We start from the raw sequence: 22,846 nt of genomic DNA on the forward strand, positions 1-22,846 counted from the left end.
AACATCGGATATGAATAAAGAAATGGAGGCTCTGATAGATTGAGGGGCTTTCCTGCTCCCGGTGAATTTTTTAACATCATATACATTTGATAGAATTATAACATTTCCAGTCTTCTCTCTTAAGCAGTCAGAGCTTATATAGATATACATGAATTGATCCACAGTATATCTGAACTGGCAAGCATCTTTAATGTTTACATGAGTAAACCGATCATTTTCTGGCTTCTTTAGCTCTTAAATTCTACAATGCCATGAAAAATAAATATTTCAGTCAGTTGTGCTGAAGTCGACACAGTGCTGTCAATGAAGTGGTGAACAAAGCAGAGTTCTACCCTCATGAAGCTTACGTTCTGCAACCTACAGGATATGGCTGGTTCATAGCAGGTGCTGTGATAAATGCTGGTGGAATAAAAATATAGTTGGCAATATTTGATACTGCTCTACCAGTTTCCATTCCCAGAGGACTCAGTGAAAAATCTGAGAACAGGACAAAAATATGGGTTACCCATATAGGGACTTGTTTGTCAATTTTTATTCCTTTTATAACCAATATTTTTGAAAGGTTTGCAATGTGAGGAGGATTTGGTACAAATACTGAATTGATTCCATTTGATTAAATTCATCTATTAGCATCGAGCGATTAGAGAGAGAGTGTGTGTGTGTATATGTGCACAAATATGTAGATTCAACATGCACTTTCCCTTTCTACAGTGGGACAATTTTACAGTATCTTTAAACAGACTGAGGACACCATTTGTGTGATGGCTTTTGTAAATTCATGTTAGAATTCCCAATTTAGAGTAGGAAAGCAAGGTATCACTGACTTCAGCACAATTGGCTTGCCTTGGCTGACGTTTTCAAGTCAACACATATACATTAAATTATCATGGGATAGAAAGTTCCCTGGATTCTGGGGATTCTGCAAAAAATCAGGCATCTGTACTCCCTGCCTTCCTCACTTTAAATAGAGTTTTGAAGGTGGTGGCTTTAATAACCTTTCCCATTTGGGCTCACTTGAGTTGGCATGTGCCAATTGCATGATCCTTTTTGTGACGCTCCACATATTTATACAAGTTTTGTTTTTTTGTTTGTTGTATGTATGTGTGTTTTGGCTAGATGTATATAATGCTGTTTCTTGGAAAAATATTTAATGCTGTTGTTTTACATGGGGAAGAATGAAAGTCTGCTCAACTGTTTTTTCTTCAACCAAGTACTTTCAGTTGACCCTTTAAGCCAGCTAAACTGAAGAAAAATGCAGTTATACCCTACTGTTTGAAATGGTGTAGAGATCTAGGAGCATTAATTTAAAAATTCATAAATCCTTTGCACTATGCAAATTAATGACCTGTAACCTTTTTTTTTCAGGTGACTTAGTTTGACTGAACTATGTCCAAATAAATGTGTTTATTTAGGAAAGCTCAGTGCTACCCCAAACTGACATTTAGCATCTCCTATGGCTCAGAATATGTACAAGAGATGTGGACCACCCTCTGTTTTCTCATTATGCCAAATAATGGGAAGTGGAAATCACTCTAATCCTTTCTTCTGTGTCTGCTGTACCTCTGTAAAAATGATAAACTCAATCCAATTAAAAGTCATTACCTCTCCAGGGCTTTGCTGCAGTCTATAACCTTTATTTCACAATCCTCCTGATTATCTGTCTTCCTCACAAGTAGAATTTTTAGTCATCTTCCATTTCAGTTTTCTCTTAAAGAAGAGGAATCCATGTTTAGTGTTGAATACTGTAGTCCTTGTTTTCTGTACCATTCACTTGACTGTATTCAATGCAGCCTTGTATTATAGAAGTTAATTTTTCCTCATTTGTCTTATCTCCCTGACTAGACTGTAAGTCCTTTGAAATCAGCAATTTTACTTTATTCTTTGTGCTCTCCCTACCCCACCTTGCCATGGTGCTTTGTATATAGAAGTCTTGTTGACTAAATGATTATCACTGTGTGGTATATGTTGGGTCATAGTTGCTAAAATATAATAGTGGGAATGAGTATTAAAAAGTTAGATGAGGGGCGCCTGGGTGGCTTGGTCTGTTAAGTGACTGACTCTTGATTTCAGTTTAGGTCGTGGCCTCAGAGTCCTGGGATTGAGCCTCAGGTCAGGCTCTGTGCTTATTACAGAGTCTTCTTATCCCTCTTCCTCTGCTACTTCTCCCGCTCTCTTTCTCATACATAAATAAAATCTTTAAAAAAAAAAGTTGGAAGAAGTAGCTACATTAATACAATGACAATAGCAACAGAATCAACAAAAACAACAGCACAAAGCTTGTTAAGTTACTGGGAATTATTCTGTAGACTGCTCATACTCTCCTGCCCCCGGTGAATTTTTTAACATCATATACTTTTGATAGAATTATAACATTTCCAGTCTTCCCTCTTAAGCAGTCAGAGCTTACATAGGCAGTCAGAGCTTACATAGGTTTACATGGATTGATCCATAGTATATCTGAGCCAGCAAGCATCTTTAATGTTTAGGTGAATAAACCGATAATTTTCTGGCTTCTTTAGCTCTTAAATTCTAGAATGCTATGAAAAATAAATATTTCAATTATCTTTAGGTTTAAGCAATATGATGCCAAAATATTTTACTTAACTAGAATAGCTATAACCTATTAAAACAAGCAGTTTGTTAAAGAGCATTTATTGGAACAGACCTAAAAGATGATCAGCAAAAACACAAAACAAAGACACTGGGATTTTTTATTTTTTTATTGTGGAGAATGATACCTAGAGCTAAGAAGGGTTATAATGTTGATATAAATGGGCAGCAAAATATTTTATGCATATACTACTGAATATGAAGTCACAACTATAGGGGGTTTTGCCATTCCTTTTTATGAAGCACCTTGATGAGCAAATAGCTCTTTTTTAGGAGATTGTTTTTCACCCTATAATTACAGCTCTTGAAATCTATTTTGCTACTTTGGCTTTTGGTTACTTTAATTATCATAGGCATAGATGGATATTATTTGGGAAGGTGCCATTGTCTGTTGTAGCATGAGACACCAGAAATCAGTTAGTACCACTGTTTTCTCTGATGAGCTCTTGGTTTAAGTTGGAGGCTCCAGGGTGATCTGGTCAGTCTTTCCTCTGAAGACAACACTGTTGTCAGGTGAACCAGAACTACCTCTTGTTTTTTGGCACAATCTCAATTCATGCTGGAAGATGAATGCGGTGTGGGCCATCCATAGGCTGGTGGGGGTTTCACAGGCATCACAGCAGTCCCACCTGGTTCAAGGTAGGACTTTTGATCTTTTTTCAACAAAGTAGGTCAAACAAATACATTTTTACTACTTACATGGCAGGGTAACAATCAACTTTTCTGTGCGGTTTTCTCTTGGCTTATTTTGTAATGGAAATGTAGACCATGCTGTTTTATAACCCTTTGGTTTCATCATTTCATGTGTTATTTAGAAACACTGGGAGTAAGTCATTCCTATTTTGATCCTTGCCTTAGAATCAAAAGGCTAAGAGTTTTTATCAGGTTGGCATGCCCAATTGCAGTTGCTTCTATTCAACTCTTAACATTCATCACTCTTCCTAACCTCAACTTACACCTTGTTGGATTGCATTGTCACATACCTGGTACCATTTCTGTCTTCACCACTCAACTCGAAGAGACTTGAGGTCAGGAAACGTATCTTATCCAACTCTGTATCTAGCCTTAGCAACTTGCACAGAAGGCACAAGATGGTGCCAAATAACGTTCTGAAATGGACAAGTGAACAAAAGTGAAAAGTAGCATCTTTGGCAAAGACCATCACCCCTACACTTCAGTCATTTAATTCTTTTTTCAATGCTAGAAGAAGATTGACATCTGGGAACTTTTGTAGTCACAAATTCAACTGGAATGTGCAATTGAAGCACTCACACAAAAACTGGTAAAGTCTGGGGCATCTTTTTAATCCTTCACTTTTCATAGTATGGAGCCCACCAAAGATTTTGAAAGTCAAATGTGTATTTATTCCACAGAGGAAACTTTATCAACCAGTACAAAAGTTTACTGGCACTAGCTGGTGATATAATGGGTAGTTTAAATCCTGCTAACTGCAAATAATTTTTCAACAGTGTTTATGATTGTGGTAGAGTTTAGTGAGGTAGAAGTACAGATAACATAAATATTTCGGCAAAAGCCAATTGTACTGGAGCCATAAATAAATTAGACCCAGTTTGTAAATAAATTTAGTTTTTGCCAGCAAACATTTATAATCCTCTCCTGCTGCAAACGATAGTAATTTATATAGAAGAGGTCTTGCATGCCTTTTTTTAAAAAAGTCAGTTCTCAGTAGGAGACAGTGCCTGGTGCCCGTCAAGTGTCTTAGACTGTGTGACTCAATTAGACATTGAGGGATACTGTACAGACCACCTAATGCTACTAGTTATTGTACATGTTGATAATGATAGTTTCCAGAGACCATACATAGTTTGGTAGTCTATGAAGTTGTCATATTATATCATTCCCTTAAATACCTAGCTTGTGTTACCACTTAACAATGTTGAAATTACCCCCTCTCAAATCATAAGTGCTGTGTAGTGTATGTATATACATATGCATAGCACATCTGTTCATATTTTTCTGAAAACACTTTTTACCAAAGTGTATAATGTTTTCTCAGATTAAAAAAAAAAAACAAAAAACAACGTTCTTTTATGCTTTTCAATGACATTCCATCCATCCCCATAATTTTGAATGATTTTACATTTAATATGATGTAGTGGTGGGAAATTCAATATGGGGGCCCTTATGGCTTAAAATAGGGGCAGAAAATTGAACTCTTTGGAACCATCTAAACTTGTTTTACACTGAAGACACTATATTTGCAATGGGGCCAGAGTCCATGCTGAAATTAGCCAAATCAAGGAATTTTTCCCACAGAATCACTCTGAGGTCAAAAGTCATTGTTGTCTTCGCTACCAAGCCCTGTGAGAGCAAGGACCATTGTTCATTTTCACATAAAACCTAATTTTGAGACTCTAACAAAATCTCATTCTTTTGGGCACTCTCTGCTCCTTATCAAACCAAGAGTATGGTTAGAATAGTGTTCTATTGCTTGTTCACATTCCTTTTTATCAGCAAGCCATTGCTACAACTCCCTCTTCTGCCAGACATGCATAATTATTTTCTTTTCTTCATGTAGAACTCCTGGCTATAAGAAAGCCCTTCTGTTTTGTAACAGTAGGAAAGAGTCTGCATCAAGTCAGCTGTGAGAATGAATGTGAACTTACATCTACACTGTTTAGTCAGTTCTCTTACACACCTATCTCTCTTTATCATATGGTAGAAAGTAGAACTTGATCCCATTTACTTTTTGATCTTCATCTTTTTGGAGTTGTTTTGAATATTTTCACCCAGTTTATATTAGAATTCAGTCTGCTTGCTGCAAAATGCCCCGCCTTCCTTTAACTTGTAGCTCCTGAGTTTTGGTCTCTCTTTTGGAGGCAAGAAGGATCTCTGCCAAAAGCCACCAAGCCACACTTAGGTAATTATAATAAACAAGTTGGGGCTCTCATTTCACATGCAGAGCTGAATGAGGCAGAGCTGTGGTCAAAGGGATCCCAGTTGTTCCTCCATTAGCAATGGCACATTAATGTGTCCTCATGATCCCTTCCCCCCTTCTTAAACACTTCTCTCTCTCTCTCTCTCTCTTTTTTTTTTTCTCTTTTTTAAGGAAGCAAATCAGGTCACTCCTTAGCATGGGAAGGGCTGCTGCTTTCTTCTGAAACCACCATCAACAACATAAACAAATTAGAGGTAGTAAACCACACGTTCTGCCCACACGTAAACCACAGTCCTCACCAGAGGGCAGTCTACTTAATGTGAGAATAACAGCCCAGTTTTATAAACCTCTACTGGGAATAAATTCCAGTTTCACTGGTTAGAGCAAAGTTAGGCAGCCAGAGTACAGTCTCTTCTAGGTTACATGTGAGAGAGACTAGACCAGTGTCTTTTCAGGAAATGTATTTTATAAACTTCTGGTATACCAAACCTTGACCATCCTTTTGTTTTTATAATGTGGAATCGGGATTGCTTGAGTGGAATGTACCTGGGGCTGAACTTGTCCAATGTGCCTTTTTCTGGATAGGGAAACAGAGACCCAGAAGAGCTATGGCACTCGTGCTCTGACTTTCAAGGTTGCCCCAGGTGCCAGAGACCTGTTGCTGAATACGGATCTCCATAATGGGGCTTGTGCCTCTCTGGCTTTCCCCAATTGCAAATGGCATGGTCTACAATCCCCCGTCTTGACCCATGAGGGAACTGTAAAATATTCTCTATACCTTCCTGATGCTGATATGCTTCCTTTCCTGACAATGGTTAGTCCTCAACTAATGTGTCCAGCCCTAAACTAATGTGTTCCGTCATCAGTAAATTCCTGCTTGTGATAGTCTTTTCTTAAATACCTGTTTAAACAGTCATTTAGATAAGAGTGTCCCATTTGTGTGCAACAGGAAATGCCTGCCTTCTTTTAGATACGCTGGCAAATAATTACTGTAGATATGGCTTGAATACTGAAAGGCTGTACTCTGGTCATTTCAGACTGCCTGAGGAGTAACCACCCACCCAGTCTGCTGCACCACAATTTCAGGGCATTTCTCTTTTAGCCTAAATGAATCTGAAGGAAAATCACTTTGGGGATATAAAAAAGTTTATGAGAAAAGCCATCAGGTCAAAGCTTGCCACAAGTCTCTTAAAATTTGTACTGCTAAAAGAAAGTTGAGGCCCAGAGTTATAATGTAAAAGGAACCCCTATCTAATCGGTGATAAGTCTGTTCTTACCTGGGCAGTCCAGTGGGTATTGGTGATGGGGTTCCCTGAAAACTGACTAAGCCAAACATTAACCAGGCCATGTTTTTCCTTGGAGTAGTACTCACAGAGCTTTAATGTCTTAATTTAGCTGTTTTAGATTCTGTAACTAGATACCGAAGGGCTTTACTGGTACCTCAGCTATGAATTTTCTGGCAATTTCTTTCCATAACCCTTTTAAAAAAGTTTAGTTCCACCTCTCAAGAGGAACTTTTGAAAGTGGCCACACCCATTTCATAATAGCTTAGAAGCTACCAGTTTAATTCACAAGCCATACTTGTTTAGTGAAATGTCTGTGAAATTCCTAGGAGAGCAGAGAAACTCTTAATCAGATTTAAAAGCCACAGGACAACCAAGAGGTATGCCACAATCCTATGAGCAAGATAAATGTTTGCTCATTGATTTGGTCCCTTACTTCCAATTCATGTGGTATTTTCTGCCACCTCCCTTGCTGGCCTCCCAACACTCTTTCATACTTTTTGGTCTTTTTGACAGCCCATAAATGAAATATTTTTAGGAAGCACTGGGGGGAAAAAGTTCCGTAAGAAAGAAAAGGAACAGCATGGTACAAGGAAGTAGCAAATACTTGAGGAACAAGGAAGCTTAGAAGGTCATTTAAAAAATTCCATGTGCCAAGCCATGTTGATAGATCATCTTGCAAAAATAATGGTCTCTGCAGACGTGAATTCTACAAGCGTGGTTTAGCATCAGAAGATTCCATGGAGGTCTATTTTCTTCTCAGCCCTCTCTGGAGGCAGCACGTTTCGAAGACCATGTCTATCAGCAGCTCCCATTCTAGTAGATGCCTCTCTTTTCTAAACCTGTACCTCTGGACCCTGACTCCAGTCCTTCAAAGCTGGTTTAAGTCCATTTTCTGGAAAATCGTTTTCCTTACTTTTACTAGTTTCCTTTCTTCCTTTCACTGGGATCTTAAATTTCATTATCTTGGGGCCATTCTCCCTGAATATTCGGCTGGCCAGGTCATAGCCGCCTCCTTTGTTCTGTTTGTGCATCTGGCATTACTTGGGCTCCTCCCTTTTCCCCAAGCCCAGCAACACATTTATTGGTTGTGTTGCTGGTGCAGAAGAGCTGGGTCCTGAGGCCCTCTGCTTTCTCTCAAACATGCGCTGGAACTGTTCTGGAATTGTCCTAACAAGGGAAGAAGAGCACGTCGGGTTTGAATTTGGGGAGGAAATTGATGTCTTCCCCCTCCCTGCCCTGCCCCACCATTAGCAGGCACGGATGCAGGGACTCGCGTTCCTGAGCTCACGTCCTACCAGGAGGTCCCTGGTGGGCCTTTGAGGTTTGGCGGTGCCTCCTCTCCTCCTACGGCTGGGCATGCATCCTCAGCTCTCAGCCACGTGTAATCCTTCCTGTCTGCTTGCAAGTTGGGCCCAAAGTGCTGGCGTTCCGGCCCACCCTCTTCTTTAGTAGCAATTAACCTTTACTGCAGAGCTTCCTTTGAAGTTTGCTCATGTTTTTATTACAAAACTGCAATGAGGAACATAATGGGGGGAAATGTCTAAATTTCTGAGTTACCTAATCTGTTCAATTCCCTAGCTGGTCTCCTCCTGGCAGTCGTTCCATGTAGTTATGATCTCAACCAGTCGGCCTGAGATCTCAAACCATGTTTCTGTCTCAGCCTATTTTGAAGATTAGTGAGCTATTACACACGCACACACACACTGCACATGCACGAGGGTGTGTGTATTATATGCATATGTGTGTGCAGCTGAGTCAAAAGAGCTCATTTCTTGCTTAATGCCTGCAGAAATCAGTCTTAACTTTATAGGCGGACTAAGTGTCTGTATGCTTTTAATATAAAAATTAACCTCTAGTTAGTTGCTAAATGTTTTCTCTCAATGAACGAATGTGAAGAGTAGAGAGGAAATTATTTATTTTGGTATCACTAATGATAATGCTGAGTGATAAGTATTATGATGGGTACTGAATGCTATTAATGGTGAAGCTTGGGATTTTGAATGGCATCTGCCCAGAAGATTTGTAGTTAAACTAGGCAGAGAGACCAAGTGAAACAAATGGTGAGTTATATAAAACCCACAAAAAGAAAAGGCATTTTAGGCCAGCCTTGCAAATAAGAACCAAAGAATTACGAGTGAAATGGCATTTTTTTTCCTCTAGCTCGCCGTTCACAGGAGCTCAAATAAATGAAATCATTTTTCTCTGCTTTTCACTCAGCAGTAAATCATTGGTAATCCAAGGTTAGTAGAAAAGCAACTATGGAACTCAAAGAAAATAAAAGAGAATCTCTCTTCCTTCCTTAGGATGGGTAAGGACTTTCTAAGAAAAGAAAAATGTAAAAATCACAAAGGAAAAAAAAAAATAGACCTCCTTCCATAAAAGTTAAAATTTTTGTACAACATAAACCCATTAAAAAACCAAATGATAAATAATTTATAGGGAAAGCAGCACATGGTGATTTTTTTAATTATAAGGCAGACCAATAAAAGCTCAATTAAAAGTAGACAAAAAGCAATGAGCGATTTGCAAAAAAAGAAATACGAATGACAAAAATATTTAGTCTCAGTGTCAACTGAGTTGTGACTTAAAACAATACACATAGAATCTTTTCCATTGTATTAATGAATTTTAAAAGCCAGATATAATAGTAAGTTCTAGGATAATTGATGGAAATATAAATTGGTATATACTGCTGAAAAGCAATCTCTCAAAAATCACTCTTTTCTTACAGGAATCTAATCTAAGGGAATTAAAATGGACGAATATACATATTTACATGAAGTGGTGTTTATCTTCATGGTATTTATGCAACAGAAAGTTAGAAGCAACTTAAGTAATTACCATGGAAATAGTTCATTTTTTTGTGGGTCCACATAGTGGAATATTATGCTGCAATTAAATGTATTTTTAGGAAATATTTTTAAAATTGTAAGTGTTCATAAGAAAATATAAGTGAAAAAGCAGGAAACAGACCATTTACACGGTATGGCCACAATTTTGAAACAAACTTTAAAACATATATTAAAAAAAAAAAAAAAAGCAAATTGCCTGAGAGTTACAGATATGGTTGGGTTTGGACACCTGCATTCCAGTCTCAGGTGATTTGGGTTATATTGCTTAGCATCCTGGAGGACCAGATTCCAGATTTGGAAAATAGAAGACTATTATCACCATGACTTTCTTACAGGATTGTGAGTTAAAGTAAGAACATACAGATACATCTTTGGAAGTTATCGTTATTATTGCTGTTATTTCCGCAGTTTTCTCTTTGCAGATTCTGACATGCTTTCAGAATGGAACTTTCTCAAGTGCAAACCTATGTTAGTTATTCAAAGAGTCATAGAAATAAATATACTCCAGTCCAAGAGTGTGATCTGGCTTGATCTCTGGGGATATTAGAATACTTAAAACTTGAATTGAAGAGGCTGATTTCCAAGAGCATTGCCTAAGTCATTTGTCTCCTATCCAACAATAAGCTTGTCTTTCTGTCCTCACTAAGTTAATGATACATCTAAAGGATGCATGAAGCAAATTCCGGTAGCAGGCAGCTCAGCTCCAAGAAGTTACAAGGTTATTTTTCTTTCTGCGACCACTGATGTATATAGCAGTTTTTACTGATACTACCTATTGTAAATGGGCCCACCCCCCCCCCATAGCAGAGATTTAATGGAGATAGGATAATTGAGGTGGTTTGTCATTTAGATGAAATGTTTTAGCAGCTTTTTGGATAGTTCTTGAGTAATGTACTGGAAGCATTAGTTTACTTTGGTTTATGCAAATATTCAGTGTGGTGTGCTAAACTCCATTTGCTGTTGAAAATTTCATAATGCTAGATTACAGTGAAATATTGTTGCATGTTTCGATATGTAAAACTCAGCAGTTTTCTATTTCTATTTTTTTGTCACCACAGCCCTTTTTATATTTAATTCAGATGATACTAGATAAACAGACGCTTGAAAACAAATTGCCTGTGTTTGCATATACATTTAATGCCTGCCTGTGGATGAATAGGGCCAAGAGTCTTTCTCCTGGCTTTGCGTGACCTATATAAGTTGTTCTTTAGGTTTAATTGGAATTTTTTGCCATTGTAAACAGAATTGCATTCAGGCTCTACATTCAAATTCTTCTGTGCAGCAGCCTGGGCACACATGTGTACTTTGTCTCCACAAGAATTGAAATCTAAATGCACTCGTTTAGATTATGCATCGGGAGAGTTTGTGGGTAACTCAAAGGTCATGAGGTCAGCCATGCCAGTCGGGGGGCCCAGATGGGTTTGTCTCTATCCTTTTTTAAGATTTGAGATCACTTTGATGGAACTGACAGTATGAGTGATTTAACCCTTTGAGGAAATAGGGGAAATTTTACTGACTTTTAATGGACAATTACTGGAGGAAATAGTTCTATTCACTTGGATGCCTTTTGGTTTCCTGCTGCTTAAGTGGACAGGTCTATAGATTATACAATACTTCCAATTTATAGCACTTACTTCTCGAGAAAAACAAAGTCTGCACAATGTGTGATAAATCCCTTTAAGAATCTGTAAAGTAACTCTGCATTTGCAGTGGTTAAATGTTACAATTCTAGAGAGATGGTTTTTTACATATTTTTAGCTGTATCAAGAGCGCTGGTGAACTTTTGGCTCCTAGGTTGAAGTGCAAAATCTCCCTGGGGGATAGATTTAGATAGACTTTATCAAGGGCGTTTGGACCCTGAAGTGTATTTCTCTGATGATATTTCTTTGGGGGCATTACTAAAATTGTTTCTTTTGATGCTGGGTTGGGAGAAAAGTTTATAATCTGTTGTGTTCTACTTCTATGGGTTTAAAGATATTTAAAGGATCAAAATGGTTTTTTGCATTTGGTAGAAACATATTGACTTGGTTTAACAGTTCAACAAAATTATATGTTTAGGTTATCTATTCAGTAAGTATTTAGTAAGCACCTTTATGCAGATCACTTGGAGAATTTCTAAGAGCTGTGAGTTCTGAGTCTTCCCTTTATAGGCCAATTTCCTAGTTGGAATAACAGAATCCTTCATATTAAACTAAAGAGCAATGCATGGCATTATTTGATCATCAGATTTGGAGGGTGGATTTTGTAGGGAGTCAAGGAAGAGGGATACTTGTGTTAAATGGAATGGTGAGGGGACAAGCTAAAGGTTGACCTGAGGATATGACTACAAGTTGGATGGGCAGAGGGGTGGAGATAGGGTGACCCAGCAGGAAGAACTGCGTAGGAAAAGCTCACTGAGCTTAGAAGACAGGGATCTTAGCATATTCTGGCCCAAGGTTTCCTACAGAGGAGTGCTGAGAATCAGAGAGAATGGGAGAATGGTTTTAAAATAAGAGCAATTTTATTTCAAGCCCAAGAACTCTGGATTTTCCCTGTGAACATTAATTACTGTGAATACTAATTACAAATTATTGGAGGGTGTATTGCATGGGAAGATGGGTGTGCCGGGAAAATAAATTTAGCAGCCTTGTACAGGCTCAGCGTTGAGGGATATTGGAGGTTGGAGGCTAGAGGTCTGGAGGCATATTTAGAGGACTGTTAGAGAATTCAGGAATGAATATGTGGATAAAATGAATGAGATGAAGGTAAAAATCTCACAAGGACAGCATTTAATGACTGTACAGATTAGAGGATGAAGGAGAGAAAATGTCCATGTTATTTTAGAACCTTGAACATGGATAATTAGGGGAAAACGGTATTCTTAATAGACATGGTGAAGCAGGCATGAGACTCAACTTGAGGGCAGATGATAATCTACAAGATTTTGGATATAATGAACTTGAATGATAATGGGCTTGTATGTTCAGTTCAGATGTCTCATAGGAATAAGGTTGGGTTCTGGTACTTGGATCTATGCTTGTTTAAAATGGCATTGTCTTACCATTTGACTCAGGATCCAAGCACTTAATTAGAAAGATACTTCTGCATGTGATATCACTTTATATTTCATAAAACTTTAAGAAGAGTCAGTACTTGATCAATGATTGTTAATGAATGTCATAGTTAATAAATTTTCATAATGAATCAGAGAAGGAATTTGACTAGAACTCAGGTTTTGTACCCCTAGTCTAATAAACTACCTTGGAAGGTTTTAATAATTTGTAGAACTGCAGGGTTGCTAGCATCTTAAAGGTCATCTATTCTAGTCATCATCCAAAGCTGAAATTCGTCCATATTATTCCTAATTTATGGTTATCTAGGCTATATTAGAAGTCCTTTAATGGGAACTTAAAGCAACTCTGGATGGATCCGATTGACATTTGTCTCCTTATAATTTTAACTCATTTTTCTTAGTTCTCTCCTTGAAGGTCTACAAATCAAACAAATCGGTCCATAATCTCTGTAGACGAGAATGTATGTTTATTTGCTTTAAGACAACTGAAATCCCCTTCAGCTGGTGAACTGGTGGGAAATTCATGCTCAATCACAATTCTTTAACCCCCAGCAAACTGTATAAAAGATTTTAGCGTCTGAAATGGTGCACTCATTTATTTCAGGTAGAGGTGCTGTGCTGCCTTTTGGAGTACTGAGAGCCCCCCATGTGAAGTGTCCAGACTTCTTGTTACTCTGCCTTGCTTTCCCCTCTGGAAAACTCACCTATTTTCTTTAATGATTTTGTTTTCACAAATGTCTAGAGAAATCACTAGCTTCAAGTAGCTTTAATTCTCTGCATAAGTTGTTGATGCAAAGAATACCAATGGTTTGGTGAGGTATTTGAAATAGGAAAGATAAAGAACAAACACAAAGTAATACTCCAATAAATAGTCCACCTACATAGATTTAAGCCTTGTTGTCCATGACAGCCCTTGGAATCTTTGACAGTTTTCTACAATGTAGTCCAAGATACATTGCATGATACAACTTTCCAATACATTGTATAATGATATCACCTTCCAATTTAGGATGGTTTGTGGGGTTGTAGGTACACATACGTTTACTTCTTATCTGTACTTTATTTAGACCAATAATTAAATTGCTGGTTGTTTCCCAGCTAAATAATGGATTGAGCTGGCCCATGAGAGTATTGGCTGTTGAAGATTAGCTCATTTGATTTATAGATTCACCACAGATAAACCAAAGTCCCCATCTGTGAACCACAGAGACTTTAATGCAGGCATATTTTAACAATGGCCTTCCCTATTTTTTCTTCAAAGAACAACAACTGAGTACTGGGTACTGAGCTGTGGGATTTTGATTCTTCTGGATTAGTTGGAATTCACAAAGTTATTATTTGTTCACAGGTAATGAGTGTGTATATGGCAGCTACCCTGAAATTCCTTTGGAAGAAATGCCAGATGCAGATGGAGTAGCCAGCACTCCCTCCCTCAATTTCCAAGAGCCATGCTCTCCAGCCACATCCAGCGAAGCGTTCACGCCAAAAGAGGGCTCTCCATACAAAGCCCCCATCTACATCCCTGATGACATCCCCATTCCTGCTGAGTTTGAACTTCGAGAGTCAAATATGCCTGGAGCAGGACTAGGAATATGGACCAAAAGGAAGATTGAGGCAGGCGAAAAGTTTGGGCCTTATGTGGGAGAGCAGAGGTCAAACCTGAAAGACCCCAGCTATGGATGGGAGGTAAGAATACATTCTGAGTTTACACATTTAAATGTATTCAGATATGTGACTAATAGATCAGTTTTTAAAGTGGATATAAAATAAGCGAATTCCAAATGTTACCAAATGTCCTCAAATAGATCTTTAAGAACTAACCTCCTTTGTAATCTCGCTTCTTGTTATAAACAAAATGTTGCTTAAAGGTATAGCATGATAGAGAAGAAATCAACTTATGAATGGTAAAGAATAGTATCAACTTACAAACATACCAGAGGAAACAAATGCAGTTTTTATAATTAGCATTTAGAGGCATCTAATGTGGCCATCCACATGGTATGTGGCATAAGCAAATAGACGTCATCATGTGACAAGCTTATTGTATTTTATCTTTTCTTTGGTGACAAGGCATGGAACATTGGAGGAAACATTTGTTTTCTTGAGTTAATTTGGTTTTATTTTGTTCTACGTGGTCAGTTTTCTCCACGTTCTAATGTATTTTGCTACTCTTGTGATAACCCTGCTTTGATTCTACATGTTTCTGGAACATGAGCCCTGTACTGAATTCTGTGATGGTTCTTTATATTCAAATTGATTTAATGAATAATTCATACATAAAAATGATGGCAAAAAACAATATGAAAATTAGTTGCTGGTTTTAGCCGTGCTTTTCACAGAAACCATCTTGATAATATCTAAGAATGATAAGTTACAGTCTGATTACAAAATCAAAGTAAATTTTATTTCAGTAAGAACAGGTAACTATGTGATGCTGAGTTTATAATTTTTGTACAGATTCTGTAGCTTTATCTACTTTCCATTATTTTTGTACTCAAAAACTTACGTGGTTAAATCATAACATTATAATTTCTGGAAAACCTGGTCTATATCTGCAAAATGTATAGGCAATTTACATATTAGCAAGGAAGTGTTTTTTGGAGACATGATTGATCCTTGGTTTCCTAGTATTTCAGTTAGACAGAAATCAGATAAACTAGATTTATTTGGTATGTTCTCTTAATATTTATGGTCATTAATAGAATATATGGTCAGCATTTTAAATAGAAATAAATACATAGTGCCTTCAGGACTTAATTTCAAATTTTTGTCCCCTTGTTTTATATGTATCCTCTTGTAAAATCTGTGCAAAATGCCTCAATCAAAACAATCCCTGTCTAAATTCTAAAATGCTGAAAGTTAAGATCTGGATTTGACATGCTGACAAGTAAAAAATCCTTCCTTAGGTTTGTTCTTAGCCGCAGCTCAGGTAAAGTTGTGGTTTGGTTACACTGCTTTTAGACACATATATCGATAAGAGATTTTTTTAAAAATCACTGTAGCATTAACTGATATGTGAGTTGAATAAGTTTTAAACTAAATGCGTAGAACTTTACGTCATTTTTGTTCTCCTTAAAATAAAGGCTATAAACATTCTAGTAATAAGTAACTCATTAAACTTTTATTACAAAATCTCCAGAGCTAAACAACAAGTTCAGTACTTGATGCTCAAGATTATCCAGAAGGCTTGGGATAAACCAAGGCTTAATAACAAAATAATTTTGCAATTACAGTGCTGATAAATGCAGGACTATGTCTCCTTAAACAGGATACTTATGGATTGGGGGATGAACCTGGGGAAAATTCAGCATTTAGAGGAAATTTAAAAATAATTATTTTTCTCCTTGGGAGTAGAAAGTCTTCAGTAAATACGCAGGAAAATACTTACCTTGAGAAACGTAAAATGAGTCTTTTCATTATGTTAAAACTGAGTTGTTTTATTGGTTGGAATTCAAGGTATCTCTATAAATAGTTCATAACTCTGGCTAAAGATCACCCATTTCCTCTCTCTCATTCAGGAATTCAGTTGATGGTTAATTCAGTAATTTTCTGCACCATTTTAATTGTTGCCCTCACTTTCGAGAGTGTGGATTATCTACTCTAGATGTGTTAATGAACAAAACCAGGGAAAGGGCTTTTTTGGTGATTTTGGCAATCTTGTTATCCATGGAGGAGTATTTGAGCTCTTGACTCTGGAGTGTCCCCCCCCTTCTAATCTTACCCTAGTTAATACAAAACCCAGTCGTGATCAACAAAGGCACTTTCACAAAGGCATCTCGCCCTACTCCTGCGTACTCATTTTTAATCACTCTCCTGTCTTATTTGCCCTCAACGATGGCTGATTTCTCTCCTGTTTGGTTAGACAGATAATTGTGACCAACTAATGTAACCTTGCCTTTTGATACCCTTTCATTTTTAAAAATGATGAATTTAGGGAGAAAAAAACCTGTTAGGCCAAGGAAAATATACACGAACAGTGGAAGTCCATATTCAGCAAACAATCACTGAGTGCATACTCTGCATCAGATTCTGCCCTGCTTTCCCTACAGGAACTTAGTCTATCATAACTGAACTAATCATTGCTATCTCTAGTACCATCCTTGCTCTTTTCTACTAACAAATCCCCCCTCCTTGAGCACTTCCTGTATAATAAATTGTATTACCATCTGTCCAGTTGCTGAAGCAAAGAAAATGGGTTATGTTTGACTACTCTCTCCCACACCAACCAGATATGATTCATAGTTGCCATGTTCTATGGGGCCTCCGTTCTTTGCACACACTGGTCTTCCTACCTGGGAACCTCCTTTTCCTATCTACCCTTAGCAAGTGTCTATTCATTCTTCAGATTCTTCCCTTCCATGACATTCTCCTTGACCTTTCTCATCAAAATTTAGTATTGCTTACATTTTGCTCCCCCCTCCCCATAGCACCAGGTAAATCCATGTACAAAGAATTTAAAGCACTGTATAACATCCAAATTTTCTGTCTAGCTTCCCTAATAGAGCAAAATATCCAGAGTTCTATCCTCTAAGTGCAGCATCCTGATCGTGTCCTATCTGTGGTTCCTGTGGTACTGTCTCATGCTAAGTCCGTTACCTGAAACAACCAGACTGGATTAGTCACCTCAGGCTGCCCTAACAAAGTACTACTAATTGACTGACTGGGTGACTTAAATGGCAGAAATTTATTTTTTAATAATTCTGGAGGCTAGAAGTCCAAGATCTAGGATAGCTGTTTTGGCTTCTGGTGGGGACTCTCTTCCTGGCTTGCAGATGGCCCCCCTCTTGCTTTGTCTTCGCATGGCACATATACACATGTGCACACACAGACACCCACAACATACGGGCAGCAGGAGAGTGCTCTGGTATTTCTTCTTATAAGGACACTATCAGACTTATAAGGTCCTATCAGATCAAGACCTCACCTGTATGACCTCATATAACCTTAATTACCACCTGACGGCCCTAGATATCCACAAATATAGTCACATGGGGAGTTAGGGCTTCAACATAATGGATTTGGGGAGGACTCAAGCATTCAGTCCATAACACAGACATTTAATAAATAATTGTTTGGTAAAAGAATGAGTGAAAGAATGAAAGAGTAAATGAAAGAATGATGAATGGATAGAGGATTATGTGACTCATTAGAAAATATAGGGAATGAGGCTGAGGGAGTTCCATGGAAAAAGCTAGAATGTGGATTTTAGACATGTGGAATCAAGCCTTAACTCTGCCACTGTTGTGCAGTTCTAGGGAAATAACTCAAAATTAATTGGTTCTTGCATTTTTATTTGACCCACGAGCCAATAGCTGCCCTGCGTCATTGTTACATAATTAAAATGAAGTAAAGAAATATGGTAGTCTTTTCAAAGAAAGTTTTTAGGAGAGAAAACTCAAAGATAATATTGCAGTTAGTGACCACCTTTCTGAACCCTCTTTAAATGGTTATTTTTTTTTATTTTTTAAAGATTTTATTTATTTATTTGACAGACAGAGATCACAAGTAGGCAGAGAGGCAGGCAGAGAGAGAGAGAGGAGGAAGCAGGCTCCCTGCAGAGCAGAGAGTCCGATGTGGGGCTCGATCCCAGGACCCTGGGATCATGACCTGAGCCGAAGGCAGAGGCTTTAACCCACTGAGCCACCCAGGCGCCCCTAAATGGTTTTTTAAAAGTGTAACATATTTCCCCAAAAAAGACACTTTTGGAAAAACATTTCAGTTTGTATTTTAGAGAAATTGTGTATTTTTGAAGATGGTTACAGACCAAAATACAGGGTTAGGTAAAATAAGCCATAGATATCAAAAAACATTATATGATTTCTCACAAATCAGTATTGATTTAATAAAGAGAAACTTTAAAAATAAATGCTAGAGTCTGGCAGTGATTGCCACCTTGCAATGTATATGACTTGTCTCTAACAAAAGGTTTTTGAAGACTGGGGAACACTTGATTGTCTCTAGGACCTAAAAGTAATTAAGGATAGGACACTTACCCATCTTTACCTAAGGATAGGTTAAGAACTTTAGAGTTACTGATTGATTGAATAATAAAAACAGAAAATTCTGTTAGTTCAAGACAAGTGTTTCCTCTTATGTGTTCTTCTAAAGATGACCGTCGTATGATAACATGGAAATTGCATGGAGAGCAGAGGGAATCAGGATTCTGGCGTGAGACTTCCCAGACTTATGTCTTCTTCAGGGCTCTGTGTGCTAGTTGAGAGATTTGGGAAAAGTTATGTAATATGCCACTCAGTTTATATATATGGAACATGGTGATGATAATTGTACCTATCCGATGAGGGTTGTAATGACGATAAAATTTGACACTGTGTGAAAAGCCTACAAAAGAGCCTCCCACCTGCTAGAAGAGCTTAATAAAGGTGAATAACAACAACGAAAGCTTGGCTGGAATAGAGATTTAGCACAGAGTCATTAGATAGGGCAAAGGGCAACTATATTTTATTCATTAATTTTTATAAATTTTTGCTCTCACTGTAACTTCTGGTTTCCTGAAAGTTCAGTTATCTCTGGGATGGTCTAATTATGTGACTCTGGGTTTATCTGAAAAGGAAGCACTGGTTGTTTTCTAATTAACAATTAAAACAAGGATTTGGGAAAGATTCATAAATTTCTTTTTAAACCAAATAATAATTTGGGTGGCAAATTTTTAATGGCCTGAGATGGGTCATTGGAAAAATAACGTGAAGTTTTGTTTCCTTGTAATATTGTCACTTAGCACATTTTCTCTGTTTATCTTGTTACCACTGGTCATCACGAAACTCCTCAAGTAGATATAAGTTAGCTGATGATGTGTCTGTTAGGTGCCAAACCCTCTATTGTATCCCTCTAACATAATGATAATAAATGCATAAATGATGTCACACATCATAGCAAGTTCGCAGCCTCCTCCAAGAGCATAGCCATTGACAGCAGCTATGACCGGCTTCTTGACTTGGGCAAGCCGGTCCCAGTGGCTCAAGAACTTCCTGGAGTAACAGTCCTGGAACGTCTGGTTCTGCATCTCTTTGATATCAGCTCCGGCTGCAAACGCCTTCTCCCCACCCGTGACGACAATGGCCCCCACGGCCGGGTCCTCCTCGAAGGCCTCCAGGGCCTGGTTGAGCTCGGTGATCAGGCCGTTGCAGAGCGCATTCAGGGCTTTGGGGCGGTTCAGCTGGATGAAGCCCATGTTGCTGTTCTTCCCCTTCTTTTCTGCGATGATGTACTGAAAGCCCGCACCCGAGGAGAAGGGGCGCAAGGCCGCGGAGAAAAGGCCCAGTTTGCACAGCCGGAAATCCTGCTGGGAACCATCCCAGGTGCAGGGGGCACCCAGAGACTGACCCGCGCTGTTGGAAAGTCACTGGCCATGGAGATGGTTCTCACCGGTGATCGGATCTCTGCCCAGGACGCCAAGCAAGCAGGTCTCGTAAGCAAAATATTTCCCGTGGAGAGACTGGTCGAAGAGGCCATCCAGTGTGCTGAGAAAATAGCCAGCAATTCTAAAATCGTACTGGCAATGGCCAAAGAATCCGTGAACGCAGCTTTCGAAATGACATTAACAGAAGGAAGCAAGCTGGAGGAGAAGCTCTTCTATTCAACTTTCGCTACCGAAGACCGGAAAGAAGGGATGACCGCATTTGTGGAAAAGAGAAAAGCCAGCTTCAAAGACCAGTGAGCACCACTGCCTCTGCCTTGAACCCTCTACTTAAAGACAAGTTGCAGTCTGACCGTCTTAGAAGCAGATAAATCCTTCTCTTGTAAAGGGCCGCATGGGTGACACCAGTTTCTCTCCACCAGTCGGGCTCTTGCTCCCCAGGGTGGCCGGCCGACTTCACCCAGCGGCCATGAGAACCAACGCGGGGGCGTGTTCACGCTCTGACTGAGCCTGTTCTTCCTAATCAGAAATTACGGGGGTGCCTGGGTGGTGCAGTGGGTTAAGTGACTGACACTCAGCTCAGGTCATGGTCTCAGGGTTGTGGGATCAAGCCCCACGTAGGGCCCTGCTCAGTAGGGAGCCTGCTTTAGGTTCTCGCTCCCTCTGTCCCCCCCACTTGGGTGTGTGCACTCGCTCGCCCACTCGCTCAAATCAATAAAAATCTTTCTAACCAAAAAAAAAAAAAAAAAAAATTGATCCAGATTACATTGATCAGTTAAAATGCCAGGTATGAGTTTAACTTTACTTTTTCTCTTTTCAAGCATACACATACTCAGAGGTAGAAAAATGAGGACATGAGTGGTCAGTAAATTTCTCTTATGTTTTGTTAAATAGATGGAAAGGAATAGTAGAAAGAGATTTTGCTGGCATCAGAAACTCATTAAATAATTTTGATGCAGTGCTTTGACAATACATTATGTTCCAGTAATGTAATCCTGAAATGTGATATTGGAATGAATGTGTGCCTCCCTATATCATTTAAGAAGGAATAGTTCTCACATTTGTAAGTTTGTTTTTTTGAGTTCTGCAGTGATGCCTTGTGTATGGAAACATGCAATCTGTATGTTAACTGAAATATGAATATCCATTAAAACAACAACAACATCAGACTTTCAAGATACCTAACTAACAACTGAGTTCAGAGTCAGGAGGCTGACAATCAAGTAATGTATGTTTGGTAATAAAGAAAAAATAGTTTGAGATGTCCTAACATCTCATAGACATCAAATATCTTTGAATGGCAATATTTCTCCTTTATCTCTCTCTAGATTTGCTTGAGCCAAAAACGAATTTTACAGTGATTCGTAGAATGAAATCAATAGTTTGGCATTGATTTTAGAGAAAACGTTTATTCATTAATGGGAAAGCAAGTACCCTTGACAAGTTGCATATTCTTAAAGCCAGATAACTAAGTACAGACCTTTGACTTAATAATTTTGAAATGAATTGATTCCAGTAGAGGGGAAAGAGTATCAATTATCCAAAAGGATGTCTTTAATGGATAGTTAAGATAGAGAAATGTTATCTAATATAACAAATGTACATTACCATAAAACCTTACATTACAAAGTATTATTAAGTTTTTGCAGTGTTATTTAAGGATGATAAATATAGTTTGGATATTCAGTTTTACTTTGTGAAGAATAACAGAAAATACCAAGATAGTGATGCCTCGGTGACTCAGTTGGATAAGTATCTGCCTTCAGTTCAGGTCATGATCCCAGGGTCCTGGGATTGAGTCCTGAATCAGACTCTTTGCCCAGTTGGGAGCCTGCTTCTCCCTCTGCCTGCTGCTCCCCTGCTGTGCTCACTTGTGCATGTACTCTCTCTCTCTCTCTGTGACAAATAAATAGATAAAATCTTAAAAAAAAAAAGAAAATATCAAGATAAAAAGTACAGCTTACTAATAGAATCCTGAATATGATTGTCATTGGGACCCAAGATCTTTTTTTTTTTTTTTCACTTAAATTGATTTTTATTTTTTCCATAAAAAAATTTTATAAGCATATAATATATTTTTATCCCCAGGGGTACAGGTCTGTGAATCGCCAGGTTTACACACTTCACAGCACTCATCATAGCACATACCCTCCCCAATGTCCATAATCCCACCCCCCCAACCCCCCTCCCCCCATTAACCCTCAGTTTGTTTTGTGAGATTAAGAGTCACTTATGGTTTGTCTCCCTCCCAATCCCATCTTGTTTCATTTACTCTTCTCCTACCCCCTTAACCCCCCATGTTGCCTCTCCTCTCCCTCATATCAGGGAGATCATATGATAGTTGTCTTTCTCCGATTGACTTATTTCGCTAAGCATGATACCCTCTAGTTCCATCCACGTCGTCGCAAATGGCAAGATTTCATTTCTTTTGATGGCTGCATAGTATTCCATTGTGTATATATACCACCTCTTCTTTATCCATTCGTCTGTTGATGGACATCTAGGTTCTTTCCATAGTTTGGCTATTGTAGACATTGCTGCTATAAACATTCGGGTGCACGTGCCCCTTCGGATCACTACGTTTGTATCTTTAGGGTAAATACCCAGCAGTGCAATTGCTGGGTCATAGGGTAGTTCTATTTTCAACATTTTGAGGAACCTCCATGCTGTTTTCCAGAGTGGTTGCACCAGCTTGCATTCCCACCAACAGTGTAGGAGGGTTCCCCTTTCTCCGCATCCTCGCCAGCATCTGTCATTTCCTGACTTGTTAAT

At 38.5% G+C, this 22,846-nt stretch overlaps 1 protein-coding gene across 1 annotated transcript in view; it reads left to right on the forward strand.

The window, feature by feature from the left end:
* The first annotated feature begins 14,049 nt into the window (after window positions 1-14,049).
* Window positions 14,050-22,846, forward strand: part of LOC111148284 (MDS1 and EVI1 complex locus) — a 283,164-nt gene continuing 274,367 nt past the window's right edge. The window contains exon 1 of the mRNA XM_022504768.1: window positions 14,050-14,385. Within this exon, the coding sequence (XP_022360476.1) occupies window positions 14,095-14,385 (291 nt within the window). The 5' untranslated portion in view covers window positions 14,050-14,094. The remainder of the gene's footprint in view (window positions 14,386-22,846) is intronic.

This window comes from Enhydra lutris, unplaced genomic scaffold (assembly GCF_002288905.1).
Source record: "Enhydra lutris kenyoni isolate GAN:26980312 unplaced genomic scaffold, ASM228890v2 scaffoldscaffold2, whole genome shotgun sequence".
In the NCBI taxonomy this organism is placed as follows: Eukaryota; Metazoa; Chordata; class Mammalia; order Carnivora; family Mustelidae; genus Enhydra; species Enhydra lutris.